We start from the raw sequence: 25,284 nt of genomic DNA, 5'->3' as shown, positions 1-25,284 counted from the left end.
AGGATTGTCAAGGCCTGCCATAGGAGTGGCTTATAGGTATAGATGTGTCTATATATAAGGGTAGATATAGGAATACTTGCCCAAGATGAGTGTTCAGCCTGTGGTGTCAGTTTGGATGGCCAGCCATCGGTGGCATAATTCATGCTGCAGCCCCTGGTAGGCCTTGGCTGTACCTATGCCCTGGGTACCTATGGTACACTATACAGGGGCTCACAAGGTGACCCAATACCCAATTGGATATGTACCTAAAGTGGATCACTGACAAAATATCGACCTACAAAATATCGACCTACAGGAATATCGATGCAAAAATATCGAAGTCCTATCTACAACATGGTAAGTACAAAAATATCGAAAATAAAATATAGATGTAAAAAATATCAATGTTAAAAATATTGTTTTTTTCTGTAAAAATATAAATGTAAAATAAAGCAAATAACACTAATAAATAAAATCAACATAGTTAAAAATATCTAATAATGTTTAAACTTAATAAATAATACATAAATAAGAATAATAATAATACATTAATTAAACATATACAGAAAATATATAATATATCTGTACTTAACAATACTTAACAATAAGTTGTAATAATTATTTTAATAATTTATAAATTAATAAAAAATATTTTGAATTACAAATACATTTACAAACATAAAACAAAAACACTAATAAAAAGTAAAGAATTATGATTAATACATTAAAAAAATTAAATATACTTTTAATATTTTTAAAATTAATTATATAAAACGTTGGCTAGCGTAGGGGTAAAAATTACTATTCCAACTCCAGAGAGTGCAACAGTAGGAAAAGCGTTGGATAGCGTAGGGGTAAAAATTACTATTCCAACTCTAGAGAGTGTAACAGTAGGGAAAACGTTGGATAGCGTAGAGATAAAAATTACTGTTCCCACTCCAGAGAGTGCAACAGTAGGGATAGCGTAATGGTAAAAATGTCTATTCCAACTCCAGAGAGTGCAACAGTAGGGAAAACGTTGGATAGCGTAGGGGTAAAAATTACTATTCCAACTCCGAACAGTGCAACAGTAGGGAAAGCGTTGGATTGCGTAGGGGTAAAAATTACTATTCCCACTCCAGAGAGTGCAACAGTAGGGAAAGTGTTGGATAGCGTAGGGGTAAAAATTACTATTCCCACTCCAGAGAGTGCAACAGTAGGGAAAACGTTGGATAGCGTAGGGGTAAACATTACTATTCCCATTCCAGAGAGTGCAACAGTAGGGAAAGCGTTGGATAGCGTAGGTGTTGAAAAGAAGAAAGACTCAGGCAGGGTAAGTAAGAATGTCTTTATTCTGTCACCCACTCTCTGCAGATGATGACAAAGCCAACATTCTAATGTGAACTCCCATGGAACATTCCAACAGGCAGGATAATGCGGGGAGGGGGGAAGGTACCAAGTGGAGAAGGGAGAATGAAAAAGTAGAGGAAAAAAGAGAAAGGAGATTACAACACATCTCCCTATGGAGGGAAAGAAAAAGAAAAGACAAGGCTAGGGACCAAGGAAGGGAGAGAACTGGGATGGAGAAAAACAAGGCAAACCGAGGAAAGAAGGAAGGAAAAGAGAAGGAAGTGAGAGCAGAGGAAAACTGAGAGGGAAAATATAAACAAGCAAGAAAAGGAAACCCCCTTGGCGGAGGCGGAGCACATGCATATATATAATGGTAGGAATAGATACATGAACCATTATGCAGAATTACACTTAGCATCAAGGCTGAATGCATGGCAAATCAGGGGGTAAAGATTTGGCAATAGGATCTCTTCCCCTGATGTAAGCGAAAGGGGAAACTCCCGTTATCAAGTCGGAAGAGGTGTGATATGCCCAAATATTTTCTCTTAACCTTTTTTCTATATCCATGTTGTTTGTACAAGCTAGTTGAGTGAGATTTGTGATCCAGAGCATTGCCCTCTGCAAGGGGTCATTGTCACCTTGACTAGATACAGTAGATTCCACATGCTTGATGCCCTACTCACCCAGGAAAGACTTCATTTCCTTGGATGAGAATTTGATGTCCTTGTTAGTGACCATGTAAGCTGGTATTCCTTCACATGCGAATGCGTCGCTTAAGAAGTCAATGAGGATTTTTGTAGATAAACACGGGATACACTTGTATTTGATCCAATGAGATGTGTAGTCCATGAGAACAATCAAAAATGCATTCAGGAATCCTGAAGGATTATTGAGACATATTATCTCCAAAGCCACCGTAGACCATGGAGTTGTTGGTACTACTGTGGGGTTATCAGATACATTTTCCAAATTAACCGCACAACTCTTAACAAAATCAGTTCAGATGTAGCACAAACACTTTCAGGCACCCCCTTTTCAACTGGGATTGTAGTGTTTTGTATGGGAATGATGTTGACACCAGAAAGGGTTACGTCACTAGTACTAGAAGAGCTATGGCCTTCTACAGAGCACAACCCCGCACAATTGTTTAACTCCTTACTGCTTTCCTCCGTCTCTTCAACTCCGAGAACTTGATTTTTGTTGTTAGGATCAAGTACAATTCCCAGTTCTTTTTGATGCTGCCAACATAACAGATTAGACCCTTTGCTTACCATGTACACTTTGCCCCATGTAGATCTACTTTTGAATTTAATACATGCACTCATCATTCCTACTAACTGAATGTTCTCATCAGCATACCCTATAGCTGAGATTTCAGGTATCAATATTTCAAAACTGGGGGCATCACACTTGTCGTTTATGGATTTGATATTAAGCAAGGTAACCGGGGCACACGAATCAGCAAAAACTTCTATGGGTTTACCATTCACCAAGATTGTGCATTTGGGATATTCAGTAGGCCTTAGGTTATTGGATTGCAAATGACCCCTAGCTTTTACTTGAAAAACATACTTTGGGGCCAAGTCCTCTTCACTGTGCACTACTTTAACTTGGTAATTTTTACTGTTGTTGCACACTCTACCTAGGTGCCCCTTCTTGTTACATTTTGCACATGTGACATTGCGGGCAGTACACCGTACGTCATTTGCAAGGTGATTGGTGCTGCCACATCTATAGCATTTCAACCTTCCCTTTACACTAGTAGACTAGTTATCTTTATCCTCTCTGGATTTAACCTTTAGTACATCCTTGTCAGTGGAATTGATCTGTGCCTCCCTCCTATTACAGACATTGGCTACTAAATCATTGGGGGTCTTCATTTCCTTGATACACTTAGCAGTGTGTTCTACAGAAACTGCTATATTGACTGCTTCTTTTAATGTGGGTTTTTTTGCCAGGAGCTTTTCTTGAATACGACTATTGTTTGTACACCTGAAAAGTTGGTCCCTGATAAGTGAATCAGTAAGATCACCAAAATCGCACAGTTGAGTCAGGCCTCTAAGTGCCGCTATGTAATTGATTACAGATTCCTGTTTGCCTTGGATGCGGGTAAAGAACTTATGTCGCTCCAAAACAACATTAACCCTGTCACCGAAATGTGCCTCTAATTTTAAAAGGGTAGTTTTAAACTCATCTGTGTCATCCTCCTCCTCATCTAACTCAGGCTCAGGTAACGTGTCATAAATCTTTCTACCTTGAATACCAAGGTTATGCAACAATATATGCTGTTTGCGAATCGCCGAATACCTTTCGCCTCCAATGGCAATGAGGTAGGAGGCAAATATATTTATCCACTCCTTCCAGTGAATTTCTGGTTCCCCAATCTCGTTAAGGAATGGAGGAGGTTGATTCATAGCTTGCTCCGCCATTTCTTAACAGGGAGGTTGTGCTACAGATAACAAGGAGAATTACAGTGGCTATAAGGGAAAAGGTAGGACGTTGGCAGGGGAGGGGGAGGAGTCCTGGTGGAGAATACGAGGAAGGATTTCTGAATATTTCAATCCAGAGAGTAACCAAAAATGATAGGACTAGCTAAGAACCCACTTATGTACAGGAACAGGCACTTATATACTGTAAATAACACCTCACCTGAAGTATGCAGAAAAAACCCCAGGAAGTTGGTACACTGTAAGTATAATACTATAAATGCAATAATTGTAATGAAATTGAAGGCAGAATCTTGTAGAACAGTAAGCATTAAGCGTAGATCACTTATGTACTTTAAATATTATTTCACTTGTACCAAGCAGAAAAATGCCCCCAGAAACTGCTACACATTGAGTATAACACTCTAAGTGCATTAATTATAATGGAGTATGAAAGCAGAATATTGTAGAGCAGTATGCACAGAGCGAAATACACTCTCCAATAAATAATGATCTGAAAAGCAGGAAAAATAGTATAGGTAATAAAATGGGGAACGGAACACAAAGGAAATGGAGTGTAAACCTAACTCAAGAGGTCCAAAGGTAGAGGGATGTACAACTTATAATGAGTCCACAAGTACAAAGAAGAGTATTACCGTGGAAAAGGAACACCCATATGATGAAGTAGACAGGTGTGTACCACAATGATTCACGGAGGCACGCCCAGTGAATATCACAGTATCGATGAGCCTTAATCCAACCACAAAACGAGGAAAGCCTTAGTCTTACTTTAGGGTATAACTTGCGTAGCTGGATCGTCGACAAACCTGAGAGTGCACAAGGGCCTGTTGAGGAGAGGCCTATGCACTGGCAGAAAACACGCAACGTAGCTCTTAGGGAACGCCGGAACAACTGATTGCTGAGGACCGGCTGTTGTGTAGCTGGTGCGCCGGCATGCAGTTCCCTGACAGGATCTAGAAACTGAAGAGGCTGAGGGCCGGCTGTAGAGTAGCTGGTGCACCGGCAATCCGTTCCTGACAGGACCCCTGGGGCAGGAAGATGAAAGAACGTCACTCCGACAGTGCTGTTGGATTGATGACTGAACAGGGCCAGCGAACAGCAGACTGGCACAGAAACCGCTGAGGAGCACTTGGAAGGTGACTGGAATCAGCTGAGGCCTCGGAACGCCACCGCTGAAGAGGCTCGTTGATGCGGAATCGAGCAGAGCCGGCCAACAGCTGTTAGGCGCGAAGACTGCTGAGGCAAAACTGAGGACGTGGAGGGAATCAGCTGAGACAGCGGAGCGGTCAGCTGAAGAGTTTCCTAAAGATTACACCTACTCAGACAGCCCAGGCAATACGCTCTGCCTGCTGCCTTCCTACACCACGGAAGCAGGCTGGGGTTAGGTTAGCGGGGCTCAGGAGACACTCCAACGCCGGTCAGCAAAGGCAGAAGGCAGCAACTCCAAAGGGAGATGCAACGAGGCACTGGAAGTCCACCACCATGAGCAACTGCAAAATGACACGCAGCAGGCTTGATAGCACAGGCAGTCGACTTCACGTTGGTCCAAAAGGCAAAGACACCACCAGAACAGCGCCCCACAGGAATGAAGAAACCGATGAAACCACTCACTGGTGAGTTGAAACTGGAACTCAGATGACAACAGGCTGGGTAGCCCACTCTCCCATCAAGTTATCGATACTTTTGTTACGGTCCCTGTAAGGCATAGGAGCAGACTCCAAGGAACCCCACAGAAAACCGAGTGAAGCTTGTAAATCAAGGAACGTAGGTACCTTCTAGAACACCTCCACAGCAGGCTAGGAGTACAGAAAATGACCGTGGAGTACTTCTTCCTTCGATAAGATGAAGATCAATCATGCGGCACGCAGGAAGGAGAGAGCACGTAAAGGGGAGGTGACAGATGTGGCCCCCTTCGCCAATTCGTCGCCAGTGTTGAAAAGAAGAAAGACTCAGCCAGGGTAAGTAAGAACGTCTTTATTCTGTCACCCACTCTCCGCAGATGATGACAAAGCCAACATTCTAATGTGAACTCCCATGGAACATTCCAACAGGCAGGATAATGCGGGGAGGGGGGAAGGTACCAAGTGGAGAGGGGAGAAGGAAAAAGTAGAGGAAAAAAGAGAAAGGAGATTACAACAGTAGGGCTAAAATTACTATTCCTACTCCAGGGAATGCAACAGTAGGGAAAGCGTTGGATAGCGTAGGGGTAAAAATTACTATTCCCACTCCAGAGATTGCAACAGTAGGGAAAACGTTGGATAGCGTAGGGGTAAAAATTACTATTCCCACTCCAGAGAGTGCAACAGTAGGGAAAGCGTTGGATAGCGTAGGGGTAAAAATTACTATTCCCACTCCAGAGAGTGCAACAGTAGGGAAAGCATTGGATAGTGTAGAAATTAAATATAACATACTTATAAATAATTGTTCTAAATAAAATAATTAACAATTTTATTTTTAAATAATTACATCATTTGCAAATCCCCATTGATAATTACTAAAAACATAATTACAATTAAATAATTAATTAACAATAAATTAACAATAAATACCAATAAATATTAATTAATAAATATAAATTACCAAATAATATTGAACACTAAAATATTTTTCTAAACAAAAACATATTAATAATTAAAAATTGATTAACAATTAAAAAATTGGCAAACAGTAAATTTATTTTTGAATAAAAAGTCTTTTTTATAAAAAATTATTTACCAATTAATAATTAATTAGAAATAAAATAATTATCAATTCCAATCAAAAATAAATAATTACTTAATTACAATTAAATTACTTCCCACCCAATGGCCCTGTAAACTCACAACCCGCTGCAGAACTTAAACGCAAAAATTAATTAAAATTAATTTACAATTACTAAAAATGTATAATTAATTTAATATAATTAAATTACTTCCCACCCTATTCTCCTATAAACCCACAACCCGCTCCAATACTAAAACATAAAATTAAATTAAAAATATTTTTTTTATATATAATATATAGTACACTTATAATTTAAAACAAATAAAATACTTAACAAAAACATATAACATACATATAAAATACATAATAAAATACATAACAACAAACAAATATCGATATTAGTAACATCGAAATTAGTGACATCGATATAATTGATATCGATATTACTAACTTCGATATTACTTACATCGATATTAAAAAATTTGATATTACTTACCTTAGGGTCGATATTCTGTCCAACGCTATTCTTGACCTCGATATTCTTCACCTTCGATATTTACAACTCGATATTACTGTAGGTCGATATTAGGGAATCGATATTTTGACTGTGCACCACCTAAAGTACATGGAGTCCATTCTACAGAGAGAGCAGATAGCCTGGGGCCCTGAATAGCAGGTTCCCAGGCAAACTAAGTCAAAAACCAGCTAAACACTAGGAAAAAAAGTTGGGGTAACCATATAGGCAGATATCCACCTTCTTACATCGATCTACAAATAAATGTGCACCCGTAGGAACACTTCCTCTAAGCGAGTAAAGAAATCAGGGACGGTCTCTCCCTGGTTTTGTTTACAAGCAGTGAGAAGTGCCCAATCTATTTTCCTTTTCGGAACCATAGTTTTTAATAAGTAAGTTACTAAGAAGATCTAGTATGAGCTGACTAGGTTTCTGACCAGGTTTCCTATCCCTGTCGACTGCTGTGGCATTCCAATCTCCTCCTAAATCAGCAGCATGATCCTGTTTCTGAGTAAGTCACCACATATCCGGTGGCAGGATCATACCAAAAACATATCAATATCAGCTAAGATCATGACACAGGAATCAATGGATGCCTGTACATCTTCATAAAATCCTCTAATATTTTTCCGCATGTCTGGTAAGGAGGCTTTTAAAGTGAGTACATCTGTCGTTTTCTAGGGCGTATATATCCAATTGTACAAAAAATGGGCTCTAGCATTTGGACTGTTAGGGTCATCATTATCTGCATTCCCTCTTCCAGGAATGAACTGTGGTGCGGCTTCCCTCATGGGTCTTATTCGAGGAGAGGAAGAAAGTTCATTACGATATCCAATTATTGTTGCTATGTCAGTGTTAACTCTACTTACAGGGAAGGCTCCTATCTGACACTGTCGATTAACAGCTCTAACTTCATCGGGACCATTCTGTCCTGTAGTCATCTCCCATTGGACTATAAGTTGATGAGAAAGCTTATTTACCAGACAAAGATGCTCGACCTCTGAAAACTCCTCCCTCTATTTCTAAATCACTTAACGAATTTAATACGATCAACCTTATTGCGTCCTGGCGAAACTGAGGTATAGAAGAATGAAGAATTCGAGGGATCAAGACAGATACAGAAAGTACGGGATCATCAGTCATTTTAGGTGCAGTGGCCTGGGATGGAGGCACAGTGGCCTGGGATGGGGGGGGGGGGGTAAGAGATGTACCGGTACTAGTTGGAAAATAGGGAGCTGGACAACCACGGGTAAAGGTGGTGGAATCAGAGGTACAGGGGTAATGACATTTGGTGGTCCAGGGTAAGAAGTGTTGAAGGGAAATATGGAGGTGGGGGTCATTCAATCAATAATCCATAAATATCGGAATCCACATCTTTGCGGTGGATTTGTGCTGTTACTGTCGGTCTGACTATATATTCCTTAGAAATTAGCAATCTGTGCTCTCGATATAAACATTCCTTTTTCTCCTGAACCTCTTTATCCTTCAATTCCTTATACTTCTGATACTGTCTTCCTTTCTTATTTCCTTTGTACCTTCTCTGCCTTGAGCTGACGCTCCTTAACTTCCTTTCTCCACATACGCAAACTGTCAAACATAGCTGGCCTAACTTTCTTTAAAAACAATTGTTTCTCTAAATACTCGAGTTTGTGGGGGTCAATTTTCCCCTCTAATGGCCATTGCAACTGTGGATCCCCTTTTGTATATTTGTTCTACCTGATTTGTAGTCTTCAACTCCCACCTGTAGATCCTCCCTGATCCAAAAGAATGACCATCCAAGGGCCCAAGTCAAGGTTAGCAGCCGCGAGGAAGATCATAGTCGGAGAGCTGAAAATTCACCTTGGACACGAGAACTAGTCTCTTCAGGTGGTGCACTCCTCAGTAAAGTTTGTCTTACCAACACAATCGCCTTCCCCGGTCCAACTGCAAGCCTTTGATGAGGCCCCACGTTGGTGCCAATTTATGGAAGCAGATTATTTAAAACCCACTGGTGCAGGGGTCACCCTTTGTCCACTGGTTCTTAACAAGTAAGTAGGAATCAACACTGGAGTGAAGTACAAACTAAGGATAATTTATTCAGCATTCATGAATGGGGGCTCATCCGACAAGCACCATAGAGATACTCTAGGTCGAAACACACTAAATGGTGGTAACATGGGTTTATATAGCAAAATATCACAAACAAGGGAAGTCTAGAGGTAAATAGAGCTTTGGTAAGAACACACAAATGAGGTAACGGTAAGAATCAACAGCCTTGCTGTCTTGTGCAGTTGTCGCTTCCTAAGGCTGCACAACAAGATATGCTATCTGAGAGAACTTTGTTTGAGGCTTTACCATTGTCTGAAAGACCTCGAGCATACGCCAGCTGTTCTTTTGCGCTGACTCTGCATGTATGCACTGCTTACAATGCTCCTATCTAGATTCTTTAACTCATGTTTATACAGATGCGGTGTCAAGGATAGAGCTGGGCTGGAAGTAGGGCAGGGGTGAAAAATGGATGAGGCATAGCTTAAACAAAAAACAAGAGAATCAGATTTAACATTTTAACAAGACCAATGGTGAAACTGACATCCTGATGCTCCGTGTGCAAGCTGCACAGTGTCCTTTTAACCCACCAAAAAGTATCCAGGAGCAGGAGTTCCGTAGGATGATGTCATCCCTTACTACCCTATCAGCTGAAGACACTGAGAAGAAAGCGGAAGAGGACACACATCGGCGGGAGAGCTTGGAAGAGACTGCGAGAGAACGCAAAGGAGCGGAGACCACGGCAGACGAGCGGACGAGAAGTCGGACAACCGAAGACCAAGGAGTCAAGTTGAACGTCCCGGAGGACAAGGAGACGCCAGGAGGCCAACGGAATCACACGTCGCCCCACCACTCTCCAGGAGGAGCGTGGCTGGACCAGGTATGGATCCGGATACGGGGTTTTCAAAACCTTGGGTGGGGAAGAAAAGCTCTTAGAGGGAGGAGCTTTCTTTACTCAACAGGGACTGCGCAAGGTGGTGGTATTCAGTGATCCCTCATAAACCCCTTCCTTGAATCCAAGAGCGTCTCTGCCCTCCCACTAACCCGTTTTTTTTGTTTTGTTTCTTCTCGAACTCACGGACCAACGACGAAGAACCGGGAGCTTTGGCGATATCCTCCAAGCACCGGTGGTAACATGAACGCCCCCTAAAAACCGGATGGCTATTATCTTTGTCTTTCTTAATAAAAGAGAGACCAAAGAGACTTAAAGTGTCTGGATCCTCATTTCCTCTGCAGTACATCATAAGACAGCTCCATCCCACTGGGACCCCTGACAATCACCTAGTGTAATAATTTGTTTTGATCATATTATATTTGTTTTGAACACACTTCAGAAATTTAAAGAACATGTGCTTCATTTGTGTTCTTAATTCTGAAATGCTTACACAGTTCATTTAAATATTGTCTTGTGCTACCACCAGTATCCAGCAAGGTTGTCACATAAATCCTCTCACTTTGAAGTCAGAGAAAGAAAAGTAAACATGTGCGATAGGTAGACAGTGGCTGACATTTGACCTTGGTCTTTGAATGCACAGCAAATGCGGTGAGATAAGAATAAGATTTACAGGCCTGTTTACAGAAAGGGGGCAGTTGGAAGGATACTGTAAATAGGATTTGGGCAAGGAAAGGTACAAACCCAAGCTGGACAGCCTAAAACAAATAAAGCCAGCAAATGGAAAGCAAGAAAACATGAGTTACAAACCACAAATCCAATGGCAAGCAACAGGCAGAATGCAATCCTAGATCAACTTTCTGAATGTCACCAATATTCTTTAACAACCCAGACAAAGGCTGCGACCTAATAATTGCCCACACAACAATCCCACAAACAGTTTCAAAAAACTGCCCACAAAATGACGTTTCAGATCAGCCCTTCTGGTACTGCCAGATTTCTCTATAGACCAGTCCAGCCCATAATATTTATGTATTATCCCACTGACAGCATGTTTGATAGCCGCAAAGAAATGATGTACAGCCTTGCATGGGTAGGCAAATCTCAAGGGTTAACAGGTCACTCTGACCAGACCCACTAACACTGGTGATTTAATATACCAAATTTGATTCACTGTTTCCAAGCAACTCAGATGTACACTAGGATGCCAACAATATGACTCATTCAAATGCAGCACAGAAGAAAGCTCAATTTGCGCTAGTACCAATGTCCAACATGCTCATATTTCCAGATTTGAACATCAAGTGATGGGATTTGCCTGTGGGCTGTACCCCTAAGATGTGGCATTAGATGTTCTCCACTTTTGAAGCAATACAGACCGTTTACTCTGCATATTGCTACACAGTACACCATGTTGACCTCATTGCATATGATAGGATAAACAACATACTAAATAACTGGAATTAGGTATACCAAAAATTGGTGATTTACTTACAGATAATAAACTAACACCAATAAATGCACTGAAGCATGGCATTCAGTGCCTTCACATTAGCTTATGCACTGGTGAAGATGTTAGATTGAGCAAGATGGTCCTTGGACACACAGGCACTGAAGAACTTTGTGATATATTTATACAATATATAACAGCAGGGGGTGCAAGTTGGTTTATCACCAACATTTATTCATTACTGTAGGGAAGTATAAAAGAATGCATATGCTTGATAGGGCAAAATGGGAGCAGGATTTAGAGGCACAGTTATCAGATGATCAGCAGAGTAAAGCTTGCCCTTAGAGAAATAATGTGTTGCTTAATGTGAAATGGACATTATAACACAGGTACTACATAAAATCAAGCTAAATAATTAAGTATAACCCAGTATTATCCCAGGATATCCAATGGGTACACGTATAGATGTTTTTTTCCATCATAGATGGCATGTCCTGCGATTGCTTCATTTGGCAGCAAAGTGCTTAACAACATAAGCTGATATTGGGAGCAGAGGTGACTTTTGAGCAACCTCTGTTTCTAAAACTTCTGCAAGCTCATTGGCAGTTTCAGAGATTGACATTATTAGCCAAACAGGTGATTTGATTGAATTTGATAAAAAAAGGACTCATGCAACAGCACTAAAAACAAATTAGAACTCTTGCACACTGTAGTGTCGTGAGACTATGTTCACTAAGACCCTTGCGCTTCTGGGCGGACTCAACTGAGGAATTACGTAACTTGCTGGGAGGTGTTAAATTGTGGTTACTACTGGTTATGACGTAATCAGAGTGCAGTGTGTGATTGTATGCTGAGGAATAAAGAAGTCTGCTACAGACCTCCCTGTGTATTGCGTATTAATTTGCATGTTCCCAGGCTCGTTAAAACGCTACAACTGGTGACAAGTAGGGGGATATGTGCCCCAAAGAAATGAGACTGCTCTCGCTGAGAGTTTGCAACGTTACAGCAAACTGCTCGTACAAGCCACGTGCGCCGAAGTCTATGAAAAGCACTTCCAAGTTGGTGTGTGTAGAGCCTAAGTCCCATTCCAGCCCATATACAGCCCTTAAAGTTGAAGGCCCTGAGTAAGGAGCACATTCGATAAGCTCACCAGAATCCATTGTTAAAGTTGAAAGAAGAAAAACTGCGTTGTGCCATAACACAGAATCATTATTCATGCAAAGCAAACGCTAAAGGCAGTGATAAGTAAGTTTGTACTTTCGTACCTAGTTATCGGCACATGCTGGGGAAGTGCCCCCCCAAGATGGGAGTACAGTGCCTTACTCCAATGCCTTATCCCGCCCTATCAGGATGAAAGATTCCTTATCATCTAAAGAACTAATAGCCTTACTCCGCTCCTACGAGCCATCTTACATCCCATACAATGCTGTGCACCCAGATAATGAACATTTAGTCCTTAATCCAGTCTATCCCTATCAACACACATAGAGCTACAAGACACAATTCCAGAGGCATAGTTGATAACAACCTAACGCGAATCCCTCTCAGATTCGTACCCTCCACATTAGCCAACAAGATGCTGTTCAAATGTATATTCCTAAACTGCAGGTCCGCTTCTAGACACGCAGCCAATATAGCTGACCTTCTACTCACTAACGAACCAGACATTCTAAATCTGACAGAAACATGGCTAAATGAATCATCTACACCCATCCTGGACATAGAAGTACCCCCTAACTATGACATCACCAGACTTGACAGAATTGATAGGGTGGGCAGTGGGATCGCTTGCATACATCAGAGCAATCTAACAGTGATCAATTCCAATTCCCCAGCACCATCCTCCCTTGAATACCTTTGCTTAAACATCTCTAGTAATAACAAACAAATATGTTCATTACACACAGCTTCAAAGCTTTCCTCTCAGACCTTAATCTTAACTAAATCTGTAACAGCCCCACTCACGACAAAGGCGCAACCCTCAACCTAGTAATCTCCAAAGATGACTCCAGTCAGCTCGACCCGATCCTCCCCTGTGATTGGTCTGACCATCACATCATTATATTCCAAATCATGGTATCAGTCAAAAGTCCTCGACACTACCCTTAAGAACAAAGATCTGGAAGAGAAATCTGAAAAAAAATCGGCTCCGACCCACTAATATCCTCTAATCCAAACATCCTTTGTCCCCCGGAAGACCTAGCTGATGTACAAGATCTGACCAACCACTACTTCCACTCCATGAACAGCTTATTAGACAAAATAGCCATCTACAATGGAAAAAAACCACCACAAGAGACTCAAAACCTTGGTAGGATGACAGGCTAACTGAAGACAGACGCTCACTTAGAGTAATCGAACGATTATGAAAATCTGCACCTTCAGCTGACCACCTCAAGCTACTAAGAACCACCAGAAACTCCTACTTCAGAAAGATCAGAAGATCAAAAACTGTCTTCTTCAGGAATCAACTAGACCAAGCCAAGAACAGTCCCAAAAAAAACTATTCGATCTAATCAAAGCCCAAACCAAGAGTGCACCCATTCACCCCAAGGCTATCCCTGACACTCTCCCCAACTGTGAGGAATTTGCCTCCTTTAACACTATAAAATAAGAATCGATAAAAACCGACTTACTCAATGAACCTTTATACCTTACGGACATGCAAAAGAACTCCACATTGCCCCCGATAGGTATCCCAGTCAAATGTTCCAGAAAATGCTATCTTAAAAACAGCGCAACCTGGTCCTACTTCAACACCTACAGTGAAGACACTGTACTAAAGATGCTAACCGGCCTGAATCCCTCCAACCACTTCATAGACCCGCTTCCGGCTAACTACTTAAAAGACTTCATTCCATTGTTATTACCTCTCTGGACCAAGATCATAAATACCTCCCTCCTTCAAGGAACCATCCCAGAAAGCCGGAAAACAGGGCAGGTGTCCCCTATCCTAAAGAAACCAACAGCTGACCCATCGGACCTAAATAATTATCGCCCAATATCAAACATCCCCACTCTAGCCAAACTCTTGGAAAAATATGTTCACACCCAGCTTAGCAACCACATTGAAAAATCCAACCTGCTTAACCGATTCCAATCAGGCTTCCGAGCAGGTCACAGTACTGAATCAGCCATGACGCACATAATTAATGACGCTCTAAAAATCCTTGACCAAAACAAAGACTGTTTACTAATCTTACTCAACTTGTCATCGGCATTTAACATTGTCAAACACAACACCTTGCTAGAACTGCTGAAAAACAGAATCGGAATATCTTGATCAGTACTTACCTGCTTTACCTCTTTTCTCTAAAATAGATCTCAAAGATTCAAGGTCAATCAATCCTTATCCAACCCCGTGCCAGTCATGTTAGGAGTACCACAAGGCTCTGCCCTTTCACACAAACTTTTCAACCTTTTCAGGGAACCAGTCACTTAACTTCTCAGTCGCTACGAGATCCATTTCCTCATGTATGCAGACGACACCCAACTCTACATCAAGATCCACTCACTAGAGGACATCATATCTCTCAATGCAACGCTACAAAAAACTCAAACATGGTTGGCCTAAAACCATTGGAAACTAAACTCCCTCAAAACGGAGTTCCTCCTAATCACCCCCAACAAATCATCCACCATCCCGGAAAGGATGAAGCACCTACCAGCACTCAAAGGGCAACCGCTAATTGTTGGATCAACGAAATTGCTAGGTGTACCACTGGACAGTAACTGGAGCACATTTCCACATGAACACCATGCGAAAACTGAAACCCTTCTTGCCAGAAAATGACTTCAAACATGCAGTTCAAGCCCTAGTAATCCCAAGAGTGGAATAAGGGGCTGTAACCCTAGTTAGCCTACCCAGGTCGACAACAGCCCTGCTAAGAGCCGCTATCAATTCAGCTGGGAGACTCATAACTCCTGACCTTAGAGCCCTCAACTGGCTCCCGTTTACTAGAATTCACCTGAAAATCGCATATATGACAAACAAGGCTTTACACTACAATTCTACGAGCTATCTAGCTCAGAAACTGGTACTTTCTACTCGGAATAGAGCCTGCAGAAGCTCCAGGAATGTTCTACTGAAACCACGATGTTTTGCCAAGAAGAAAAACTTACAACTAATCCTTCTCTGGAATGTCTCCCAGGATCTGGAATGCTTTGCCTACAGAAATTACACTGTACCCCTCCTCTGCCTCCTTCAAAAAAGAAGTGAAAGCGAATCTCATGGCTAAATTCACGTGAATGCAAAAACAACAGTTGAGGAACAGAATGCAGAACAATGTCATACATTCACCCCAGTACTGAGATCTGGGCCTAAATCCATCGTTTTTTGCACTCCACAACACCCCAGTTCAGACATGGCCATATGCAAATCAGCCTTGACCCTGTGCCTCATGGGAACAGTCCAGTCCAAACTGCCAAGCCATATCTTTCCTGGACCGGAATCAAGCATCCTAGGACCGGTTTCTGACTATCAGCCGTCTTCAGCCAGGATACCTTGACTCCAGTGGTGTGGAGAGCATGGGACTCACGTCTGAGCATACCCATCCTACTCTTGGTGACAAATGCAAAAACAACAGTAGATGGACAGAATGCAGAACAATGTCATACATTCACCCCAGTACAGAGATCTGGGCCTAAATCCATCGTTTTTTTGCACTCCACACAACCCCAGTTCAGACATGGCCATATGCAAATCAGCCTTGACCCTGTGCCTCATGGGAACAGTCCAGCCCGAACTGCCAAGCCATATCTTTCCTGGACCGGAATCAAGCATCCTAGGACCGATTTCTGGCTATAAGCCGTCTTCAGCCAGGATACCTTGACTCCAGTGGTGTGGAGAGCATGAGACTCACATCTGAGCATGCCCATCCCACTTGGGGTGACAAATGCAAAAACAACAGTTGATGGACAGAATGCAGAACAATGTCATACATTCACCACAGTACAGAGATCTGGGCCTAAATCCATCGCCGTCTTCTGCCAGGATACCTTGACTCCAGTGGTGTGGAGAGCATGGGACTCATGTCTGAGCATACCCATCCCACTCGGGGTGACAAATGCAAAAACAACAGTTGATGGACAGAATGCAGAACAATGTCATACATTCACCCCAGTACAGAGATCTGGGCCTAAATCCATCGTTTTTTTGCACTCCACACCTCCCCAGTTCAGACATGGCCATATGCAAATCAGCCTTGACCCTGTGCCTCATGGGAACAGTCCAGCCCGAACTGCCAAGCCATATCTTTCCTGGACCGGAATCAAGCATCCTAGGACCAGTTTCTGGCTATCAGCCGTCGTCTGAGCATACCCATCCCACTCGGGGTGACAAATGCAAAAACAACAGTTGATGGACAGAATGCAGAACAATGTCATACATTCACTCCAGTACAGAGATCTGGGCCTAAATCCATCGTTTTTTTGCACTCCCCACCACCCCAGTTCAGACATGGCCATATGCAAATCAGTCTTGACCCTGTGCCTCATGGGAACAGTCCAGCCCAAACTGCTAAGCCATATCTTTCCTGGACCGGAATCAAGCATCCTAGGACCGGTTTCTTGCTATCAGCCGTCTTCAGCCAGGATACCTTGACTCCAGTGGTGTGGAGAGCATGGGACTCACGTCTGAGCATACCCATCCCACTCGGGGTGACAAATGCAAAAACAACAGATGATGGACAGAATGCAGAACAATGTCATTCATTCACCCCAGTACAGATATCTGGGCCTAAATCCATCGTTTTTTTGCACTCCACACCACCCCAGGTTCAGACATGGCCATATGCAAATCATCCTTGACCCTGTGCCTCATGGGAACAGTCCAGCCCGAACTGCCAAGCCATGTCTTTCCTGGACCGGAATCAAGCATCCTAGGACCGGTTTCTGACTATCAACTGTCTTCAGACAGGATACCTTGACTCCAGTGGCGTGGAGAGCATGGGACTCACGTCTGAGCATAACCATCCGGGGTGACAAATGCAAAAACAACAGTTGATGGACAGAATGCAGAACAATGTCATACATTCACCCCAGTACAGAGATCTGGGCCTAAATCCATCGTTTTATTGCACTGCACTACTTACTTATTACTGTATTCAAATTATTAGTCTGTATTATTGAGCACCGTATTGTAATTACTAGTCTGTACTTTTGAGCACCTTATATCTAAATCACCTCTAATTGTATGTTTTTATGCTTATACTTGTATTCAATATATGACATGTAAAGCGCTCTGATACCCGCAATGGTCTTCAAAATAAATAAAAAATAAAAGACTAAGACTATGCAGTTGAACACAAGTTGAGTAAACACCAGAACCCTGATGATTACTTTTCACGAGTACACTCCTTCCTCGAAATAACTAACGAGGTTAGGAATTTATTATGTGTCCAATGCCGTAATAAGCCTACAACTTTGAGTTGGTTTAATAACACCTGCACTAAAGCACGCTCTAAATTGAAAGCCGAGTTGCACAAGCAACCTAGATCTCCCTTGGGGGTAAGGCAGGCAAGAGCAGAATATAAGAGGGTCATTGCTGATAGAAAACAAACCCTAAGGAATGAATCTTGGGAATCTCTTCACTCTGCAGCCCAACGGAAGGACTCTATGGCCTTTTGGAAGGTGCTAAGGGCCCCTCCCCTGTTTTTTAAGGGGTAAGGCTCCTCTATTGAGATTGTGTTACCGGAAAATGTCTGGGTCAGTCACTTCTCTAAAGTTTATAATGGAGCTGTGCTTCCTGACCAGCAATCCCTGGGTGTCTATTCTGTGCAATGTAATCAAGGCTAGCTGGAAATAATGTTGGATGAAGTAGACAGAGCCCTTGCCGTGAGCCAGGGGGGGGGTAAGGCCCCCGGCCCTGATGGGGTTTTATGGGGTCCCCTAATAACTCAATTTGTTAATGCAAGCGCCCGTGCTACATTTCCAAAGACTTGGGTGGAGTCCATTATTATCCCGATCTTTCAGAAGGGAAACCGCCAAGACCCCGGTTGTTATAGACCGATTTCTCTCCTTGATTCAATGGTGAAGGTGGCAGGTTGTCCTGGAACGTTTGCAGGATTGGGAGGAAGAAAACCAGGTACTCTCAGATTTACAGTACGGTTTCCGGGAAGGGCTCGGCACCATAGAACAGAGCTTAAACCTGGCTATCATTCTAGGGAAATATACAAGAACCAAAAAGGGAAGACTGTATTTAGTCTTCGTTGACCTTACGGCGGCTTTCGATTCGGTAATACATGTTAGGTTATGGGAGATCCTCGCAGGCTATGGGGTGGACCCTAACATTATTGCTTTTCTGCAGTGCCTATATGATGGAGCTTTGCCAGTGTTCGCTATGGGGTAGATGGACAGTGCACGGAAGCTTTCCCCATAAGGAGTGGGGAGGGGATCAGGCAGGGCTGTGTCCTCGCCCCATTCCTTTTTATTTATTTATTTATTTTGAGGTCTTATATAGCGCGAACAAGATCCTTGCGGATATCAGAGCGCTTTACAATCAATAAGGCTGGGTATACAAACTAATAACTGCAGGCACATCAAGAATACAAAACACATAGTGCAAAGTGAGGCATTAGGGTACAACATAAGAGCCTTGAGTTAGGTCGTGGTCAGTGTGCATACCTAGAAAGTCTGGAGGCCCCCTGTCCAAATAGGTGTAAAAGGAAAGGGAGTGCTTGGTTCCCGAGATACCTTGCACTATGGGTAGGTGAGTTTCAACATGAGGAACTCTTTCCCTTCCTTTTTGAATGAAACGGTAGAAGCATTTAGTCTGGTTTCTGGGGGCAGTGAGTTCCAAATCCTGGGCGCCATCCCAGAGGAGCTTCGTTTATATGTTTTCTTCCTGCTGAATCTTTGGGGTTTCAGTAGCAGGTTTTCAGCGTTTCTTGAAGTTCTTGTTCCACCCAAAATCGTCGACTTCTGTGCGAGGGAACTGGGTGTTTTGTGGTGTAGGGCCTTATGAGTCATGCATGCTATTTTTAGGTGGATTCTGGCTTCAAACGGTAGCCAGTTCAAGGCTTTTAAGTCTGGGCAAATATGGGAGCTTCTCTTTGAACCAGTGAAGAGTCTCGCTGCTGCATTTATTGAGGCTCTTAGGGGTGCTGTTGTCGCTCTAGGGAGGCCACACAAGGATATACTTTCGTACTCCACCCTGCGGATAACTAGCGCTTGAACTGCCAACTTAAAATCGCTTGCTGGCAAAAATGGTTTCAGCTTCCTCAGAGTGTTTATCTGGAAGTTTGCTCCTTTTGTTGCATTACTAATGTGTTTCTGCATGGTTAGGTTGCTGTCAAGAGTTATTCCAAAGGATTTAGCTGAGTCTACAAGGTTAGGTTAGACGTTGAATGCCGTAATATGTTTGACCAGGTCTTGCATCATGGGGACTTTGACGGGTGGGGCTATAAGGAGGAATTCAGTTTTTGGGCGTTCAATTTGAGATGGTTTTCTGCCCACCAAATCTGGGTGTTCCTGAGCGTTGTGTTGAGCACTGTAATGTCTGGAATGAATCTTGAGATAGAGTTGTGTGTCATCCGCATACATATGAAATTGGACGTTAGACGCATGAAGCAATTCAGTGAGGGGTTCCAGGAAGAGATTGAACAATATCGGAAATAGTTAGGAGCCTTGTGGGACTCCCAACGTGACTGGTACTGGATTGGAGAGAATGCTGTTGACCTTGAATTTTTGCGTTCGGTTATGGAGGAAGGAGGTGAACTAGTTTAGTACAGATCCAGATAGATATCCTAAAACATAGAATGGGGCTATCAGGTTTTCATGTTTAACCGTATCAAAGGCTGAAGATAGGTCTAGCAAGATGAGAAGACATGCTCCGTTCTGGTCCAGGATTTGAAGCGCATCATCAATAATGTGTGTCATGACTGATTCGGTGCTATGACTCGCCTTGAAGCCTGATTGGTGTTTGTTAAGCAGGTCGAAGTGATCAATATGCTTAGTGAGTTGGTGATGAACGCATTTTTCCAGTAGTTTGGCAAAGGTAGGAATTTTGGAGATAGGATGATAGTTGTTTAGGTCAGATGGGTCGGCTGAGGGTTTCTTTAGTATGGGAGAGACCTGTCCAGTTTTGAGGGTATCTGGGATACAGCCTTGTTGTAGAGAACTGTTTATAATTTTGGTCCAAAGGGGCATAAGCCATGGGTGACTTGGGATTACTTACTTTGCAGGGAGAGGGTCGGAGGAGTGATTGGATTTTAATCTGTATATTAACGGGATGGCCGATGCACTGGTAACGAGTGGTCAAGATATTACCCAAGCAAGTGGGCGGCCTATACCCGCTCTTCTCTATGCGGATGATGCAATTTTAATGGCGCGCACTTGAAACAGCTTGATAGATTTGCTGTACTTGTACATTATTTACCAGTTGATGCTTCATACAAGACACAAGAGCATCAGAGTGCTTTAAATTGTGGATAAGCACTATGAATACTATCAAGAGTACTTATGTGAGAACAAAATAATAAGTTATTAAATACAACACAAATAGGGAACATTATTTCTTCCATAACATGCTAGACCCTATAGAAAAGATCTAACTAATTCAATATTAGAGTCACCATTCCCAGAGGTCAGTCAGGCAACAGCATGAAGGCTGACTTTTAAGTGAGTGGGGAGGTTACATTTTAGGAATATTTGCAAGAATGCAATTACTATACTCTCTACTAGAGATGACTAGAGATTTAACAACATCTGTTTGGTCTTGTTCCGAAATAAAGGGTTTTATCCAATGGACGAATATCAGCGTGCAGTCGATGTTTTGGACCATACAGTTAATATGTTTGCGGAGGGTGAGGTGACTATCTAGAAGCAAATTGAGAGACTTAGAGCAACAAATGGTGCTCCGTGTTCATTCTAAAATAATTGTGGAGTCCAAGTGGGTTTGGACCAGGTTAGAGATTAGGTACCGAGAGATTAAATTAAATCTGTTTTGTTAGGTGTTATAATTTAGCCCCGCATCAATATTAACAGTAAAATGACACTAAAATTCAATAAGATAATCAAATGAGAAGTTAAATGACAAATACAAAACTGACCTTTGAAATATAGACATAAAAAGCAGACATATATCGATAGAAAAAGAAAGCTATCAATAATGTACTTTAGTTGTTACCATTAGTCCTCACTGAGTTTAAAAGAGCATCAGAAAGAGCATCAGGACTCTGTTATTAACGCAGTGGCAAACAGGCACCACTATCCCACCTTCAGCTCTGTGTGGGAACATCACCTACCACCATACATTATACATTGTTATAGGATAGATTATTTTGCACTATTATATCTCCATAAATGCCAATAGACCTGATTCAGGCGGGAGACTCCTGATTTTTCAAGCCAAAAATGGCTTCATTTTAGCTGTCTCCCGCCTGAAATTGCATCTTCTTGAATAGAGGTCAATGGGGAAATTAATTACATTCTCCCAATTTCTGTTTCCAAATCTGCCACTTCCCTTTCCTAAAATGTTGCCAAGTATGTGGCTCTCAGCAATGCCAGTTGAGGGTGTGGGTGGAGCTAATAGATGGAGTGGGTGGAGTCAGTGGGGAAGTGGGTGGAGCCGGGAGTGGGAGTAGCTTTCTAAAAAAAATGAGCACCTGCACAGTAATATTTTACAAAATTAAGCCCTGAGAGGACCCTCACCATTTACAGTCGGATCTTCTCCGTAAACGTCATCTCCGACCTCTGCGCATGCAATTGCGCTCCTCATCTCCGCACAGGGGGTGCTCAGCGTGTCGCTGCGTAGATCCACTATCTGGAGTTGGTGTTGGGAATCTCCAGACCCCCCTGTGCGCTGGTAATAGTGTCGGATTCCATTGCGTCCGCTCGAGGCAGCAGCCGCACGACGATGGGTGATCTTTCCAATGGTTCTTGAGAAAGCTGGGGCTCGAGAAGCGACACACTGACTCCCCCCAGAGGGAGCAGGAATGTTGAGATTCGAAAGGTTATGTATTAATGTTACACAGGGACTGCGGCATACCGACACAAGATGCGAGGGACTAGGTTTGGTACACATAGAGAGGGTGGGGGGTCCCCACAAAGGAACCCTGGAGGCTGTTGGTTCGAGGGGCGTGAGTGCTGCCCTCCAGTACAAGGGCAGGAGCTGCCTCGCTGCCATGGTGCACAAACTCCGAAGAAACAAGCAACGTATGCACGATGTGGAAGACTTTGATCCCAAGTAGAGGGACAACTTCAAGTGAATGCCCCTCCCCCTCTTCACATGCTAAGCCCAGACGTCACGGAATCAGGGAAGGCTCGAGATATTAAGGTATTCCGCTTTTTTGCCTTGATTTGCGGCTCCGGAAAACAAACCCCTCCTTAACAGTAACAGACGGAAGCTGGCAGCTGCAGTCAGATCACGTTTCCAGGCTGACACTGCACTAGTGGTCGAAGTGGGCAGGATCTGAATGGTCAGGATGTGCCCGTACTTTTATTTTATTTTAAGAAAAACAATTCCGGACTGTTAATTCCGAAAGTTGAAATGCTTCAGCTAAAGTGTAAGGCAGAGAGTCTCCTGTGCTGTGAAACCGAGGGAGGCGCAGACAGCTAACTAAACAAGTCTTGCAGGGTGCCTGCTTAATGAAAGAAATGTAAATGGACGCAACTGGTCAATCTGCAAATGTGAAGGATGCTTGTAAGCCAGTATTAGCTTTTAATAATTGACCATAGTACTCCATTAATTATATTCTTCAAATTCTTTATATATCAATGTTTAAAGTACACTAGTGACAACCAAAAACAATTCATTATACTTTTTATTTTCTCAAAACATTTATTCCTTTTTTTGTATAAAAATTATTTCATTCTTTGTTTATATCAAAATGGTATTTCTTTTCTTTATCACATTATTTCATAAACTTTATATGTGCATACATCATAGAAAAATCACCATCAGAAATACATTACTTAAATTGGATACATACATAGTAAAAAACAAAAAGTTTAGAAACAATTACAGTCCACAAAAAACACCCCTGGATGCAAAACAATCACACAACAATCATTCCATTCCAACCATTCCGACCTAGTGCGGAATCTCATGCTTTGCATTGAGATTTATTTTTTGGCAGAGACTTTCCTTTGTCATTTAGATCTCGTCCGTGTACAGATATTGTTTGAGTGTATTTGATGTGAGTATGGTTGGAATGGAATGATTGTTGTGAGATTGTTTTGCAAGAAAAGAAATACCTTTTTGATATAAACAAACAATGAAATAATTTTTATACAAAAAAAAGGAATAAAAAGAAATGTTTTGGGAAAATAAAAAGTATAATGAATTGTTTTGGTTGTCACTAGTGTACTTTGAAAATTGATATATAAAGAATTTGAAGAATGTCATTAATGAAGTACTATGGTCAATGAGGGAAATTTTATACTCCTGTGTTTACTTATTCCCCTCTTTCCCTGACGTACATTAATTTTGAGGGGGTCCCTTCATTTCTGCTATCTTAGCTTTAAATAATGGAATCACTTGAAGCTTCCTGATGACACACATTAATTCTTTTTGAAAGGTATCGTAAAGAAGCTTCCAGCTACACTGTGAAGTGTGTGCTTTTAAGACAATTATTAAAATAAATTGCACTACACACAGTCTGAATATTACTAAAATCTATATTTTGAAAGCACATTTTTAGACTTAAAACTTTTTTGTGCATTTTGTAGCAGCCTATCTTATTGTGTGTAATGCAAATTAAAAATAATGACGTACATATTCACAGCGCTTTCTGTCACATTCTGGGACCTCGTAAAACGAATTATACACAAGTCACAATTCCCCACTGCACCAAACTGGATTCTGTGGCCCTCTAGGTGCATTAATAGATGTTTAATAATGTACAATCTGCATTTCACACTGATTAACTTAAGGTGCATTTATTTTTAATTAAAGCTTTGCCTTATTTTATATGCAGCAGTTTCCTGAAGATGGAAGCTAGAAAAAAGGTACAGAATATTTGTTTTTTTAGCCACGCTCTTGACCCCGGCCCTATGCTCACTCACCCTGACCCCTTTGCACATGGCATCACAGTTCCCATACTATTTTTAATGCACCCAACCACTGAACTGGTCACGCACACTACTCTATGGAACACCATGCATAGATGCCAAGTTTACCAGGTCCATGTACAGTATGTTGATCCAGTCCCGGGATTTTTCTTTTGAATTCTGGGACTTTTACTCCTGTTTGATAATAGAATGAACAGGACTACAAGTCCCAGATTTCAAAAGAAAAAAACCTGGCCTGGAGCAGAGCATCACACTTTGACCTGGGAAGCTTGACACCGCTGCCCCAAACCGTACTCTGCTATGCTATATATTATCTGAAAATCGCCTAACGCTGTAGTTCTGCAGCTCACTGCCGTACAGAAAGAGATACGCAGAGCAACAAAATGATCGCTGGCAACAAAACATGAAACAGGTAAAAGTAAGTGGATGCCTCTGTTGACTGCACACCCGTAGTTTGTTTGCACTGGTAGCAGGTGGGATTTGGAAATGGTCTTTTCCTTTCTGCCTAATGTGCGTTGGATAGTTTAAGTTGGATGGGTGATTTCACGCTTTGATATATAAATGGGGTGGGGCCCAGGGTGTGGTTTATTAAAAGGAGAATAAAGGAACTGTTAACACCATCTCATAGTGTATTATGTTCTCTGTACTTCACCCGCGGGCTTGATACACCACGTAAAGCAACGTTGGCGACGCTGGACGGGATCCAATATCCTCCACAAGAACTGCTGCTCTCGCTAACTGTGTCACGCCAAGAGGAATCCTCAGACCGTAGCATCACCTAATGGTTGATGTTGCAGGAGAGCTGCACATGCATACATACCAACATTACAGAAGAGGTAAGTGGGAGATTTGTTTTAAAAAATCATCGAGAGAATGTATTTCCCCCATTGACTTCTATTAAAGCAGAGCCGATTTCAGGTGGGAGATAGCTGAA

General features: G+C 42.2%; 1 protein-coding gene across 1 annotated transcript in view; it reads right to left on the bottom strand.

Annotated features, from left to right (window-relative positions):
* The window catches only part of LOC147702481 (uncharacterized), a 341,914-nt gene extending 319,346 nt beyond the window's left edge, over nt 1–22,568 (bottom strand). The window contains exon 1 of the mRNA XM_086931085.1: nt 21,990–22,568. Within this exon, the coding sequence (XP_086787211.1) occupies nt 21,990–22,464 (475 nt within the window). The 5' untranslated portion in view covers nt 22,465–22,568. The remainder of the gene's footprint in view (nt 1–21,989) is intronic.
* Between the last annotated feature and the right edge of the window lie 2,716 nt (nt 22,569–25,284).

The sequence above is a fragment of the Lissotriton vulgaris genome, chromosome 7 (assembly GCF_964263255.1).
Source record: "Lissotriton vulgaris chromosome 7, aLisVul1.2, whole genome shotgun sequence".
NCBI lineage: Eukaryota > Metazoa > Chordata > Amphibia > Caudata > Salamandridae > Lissotriton > Lissotriton vulgaris.
Note: the sequence above shows the minus strand (reverse complement) of the source record. Positions and strands in the feature narration are given on the sequence as shown.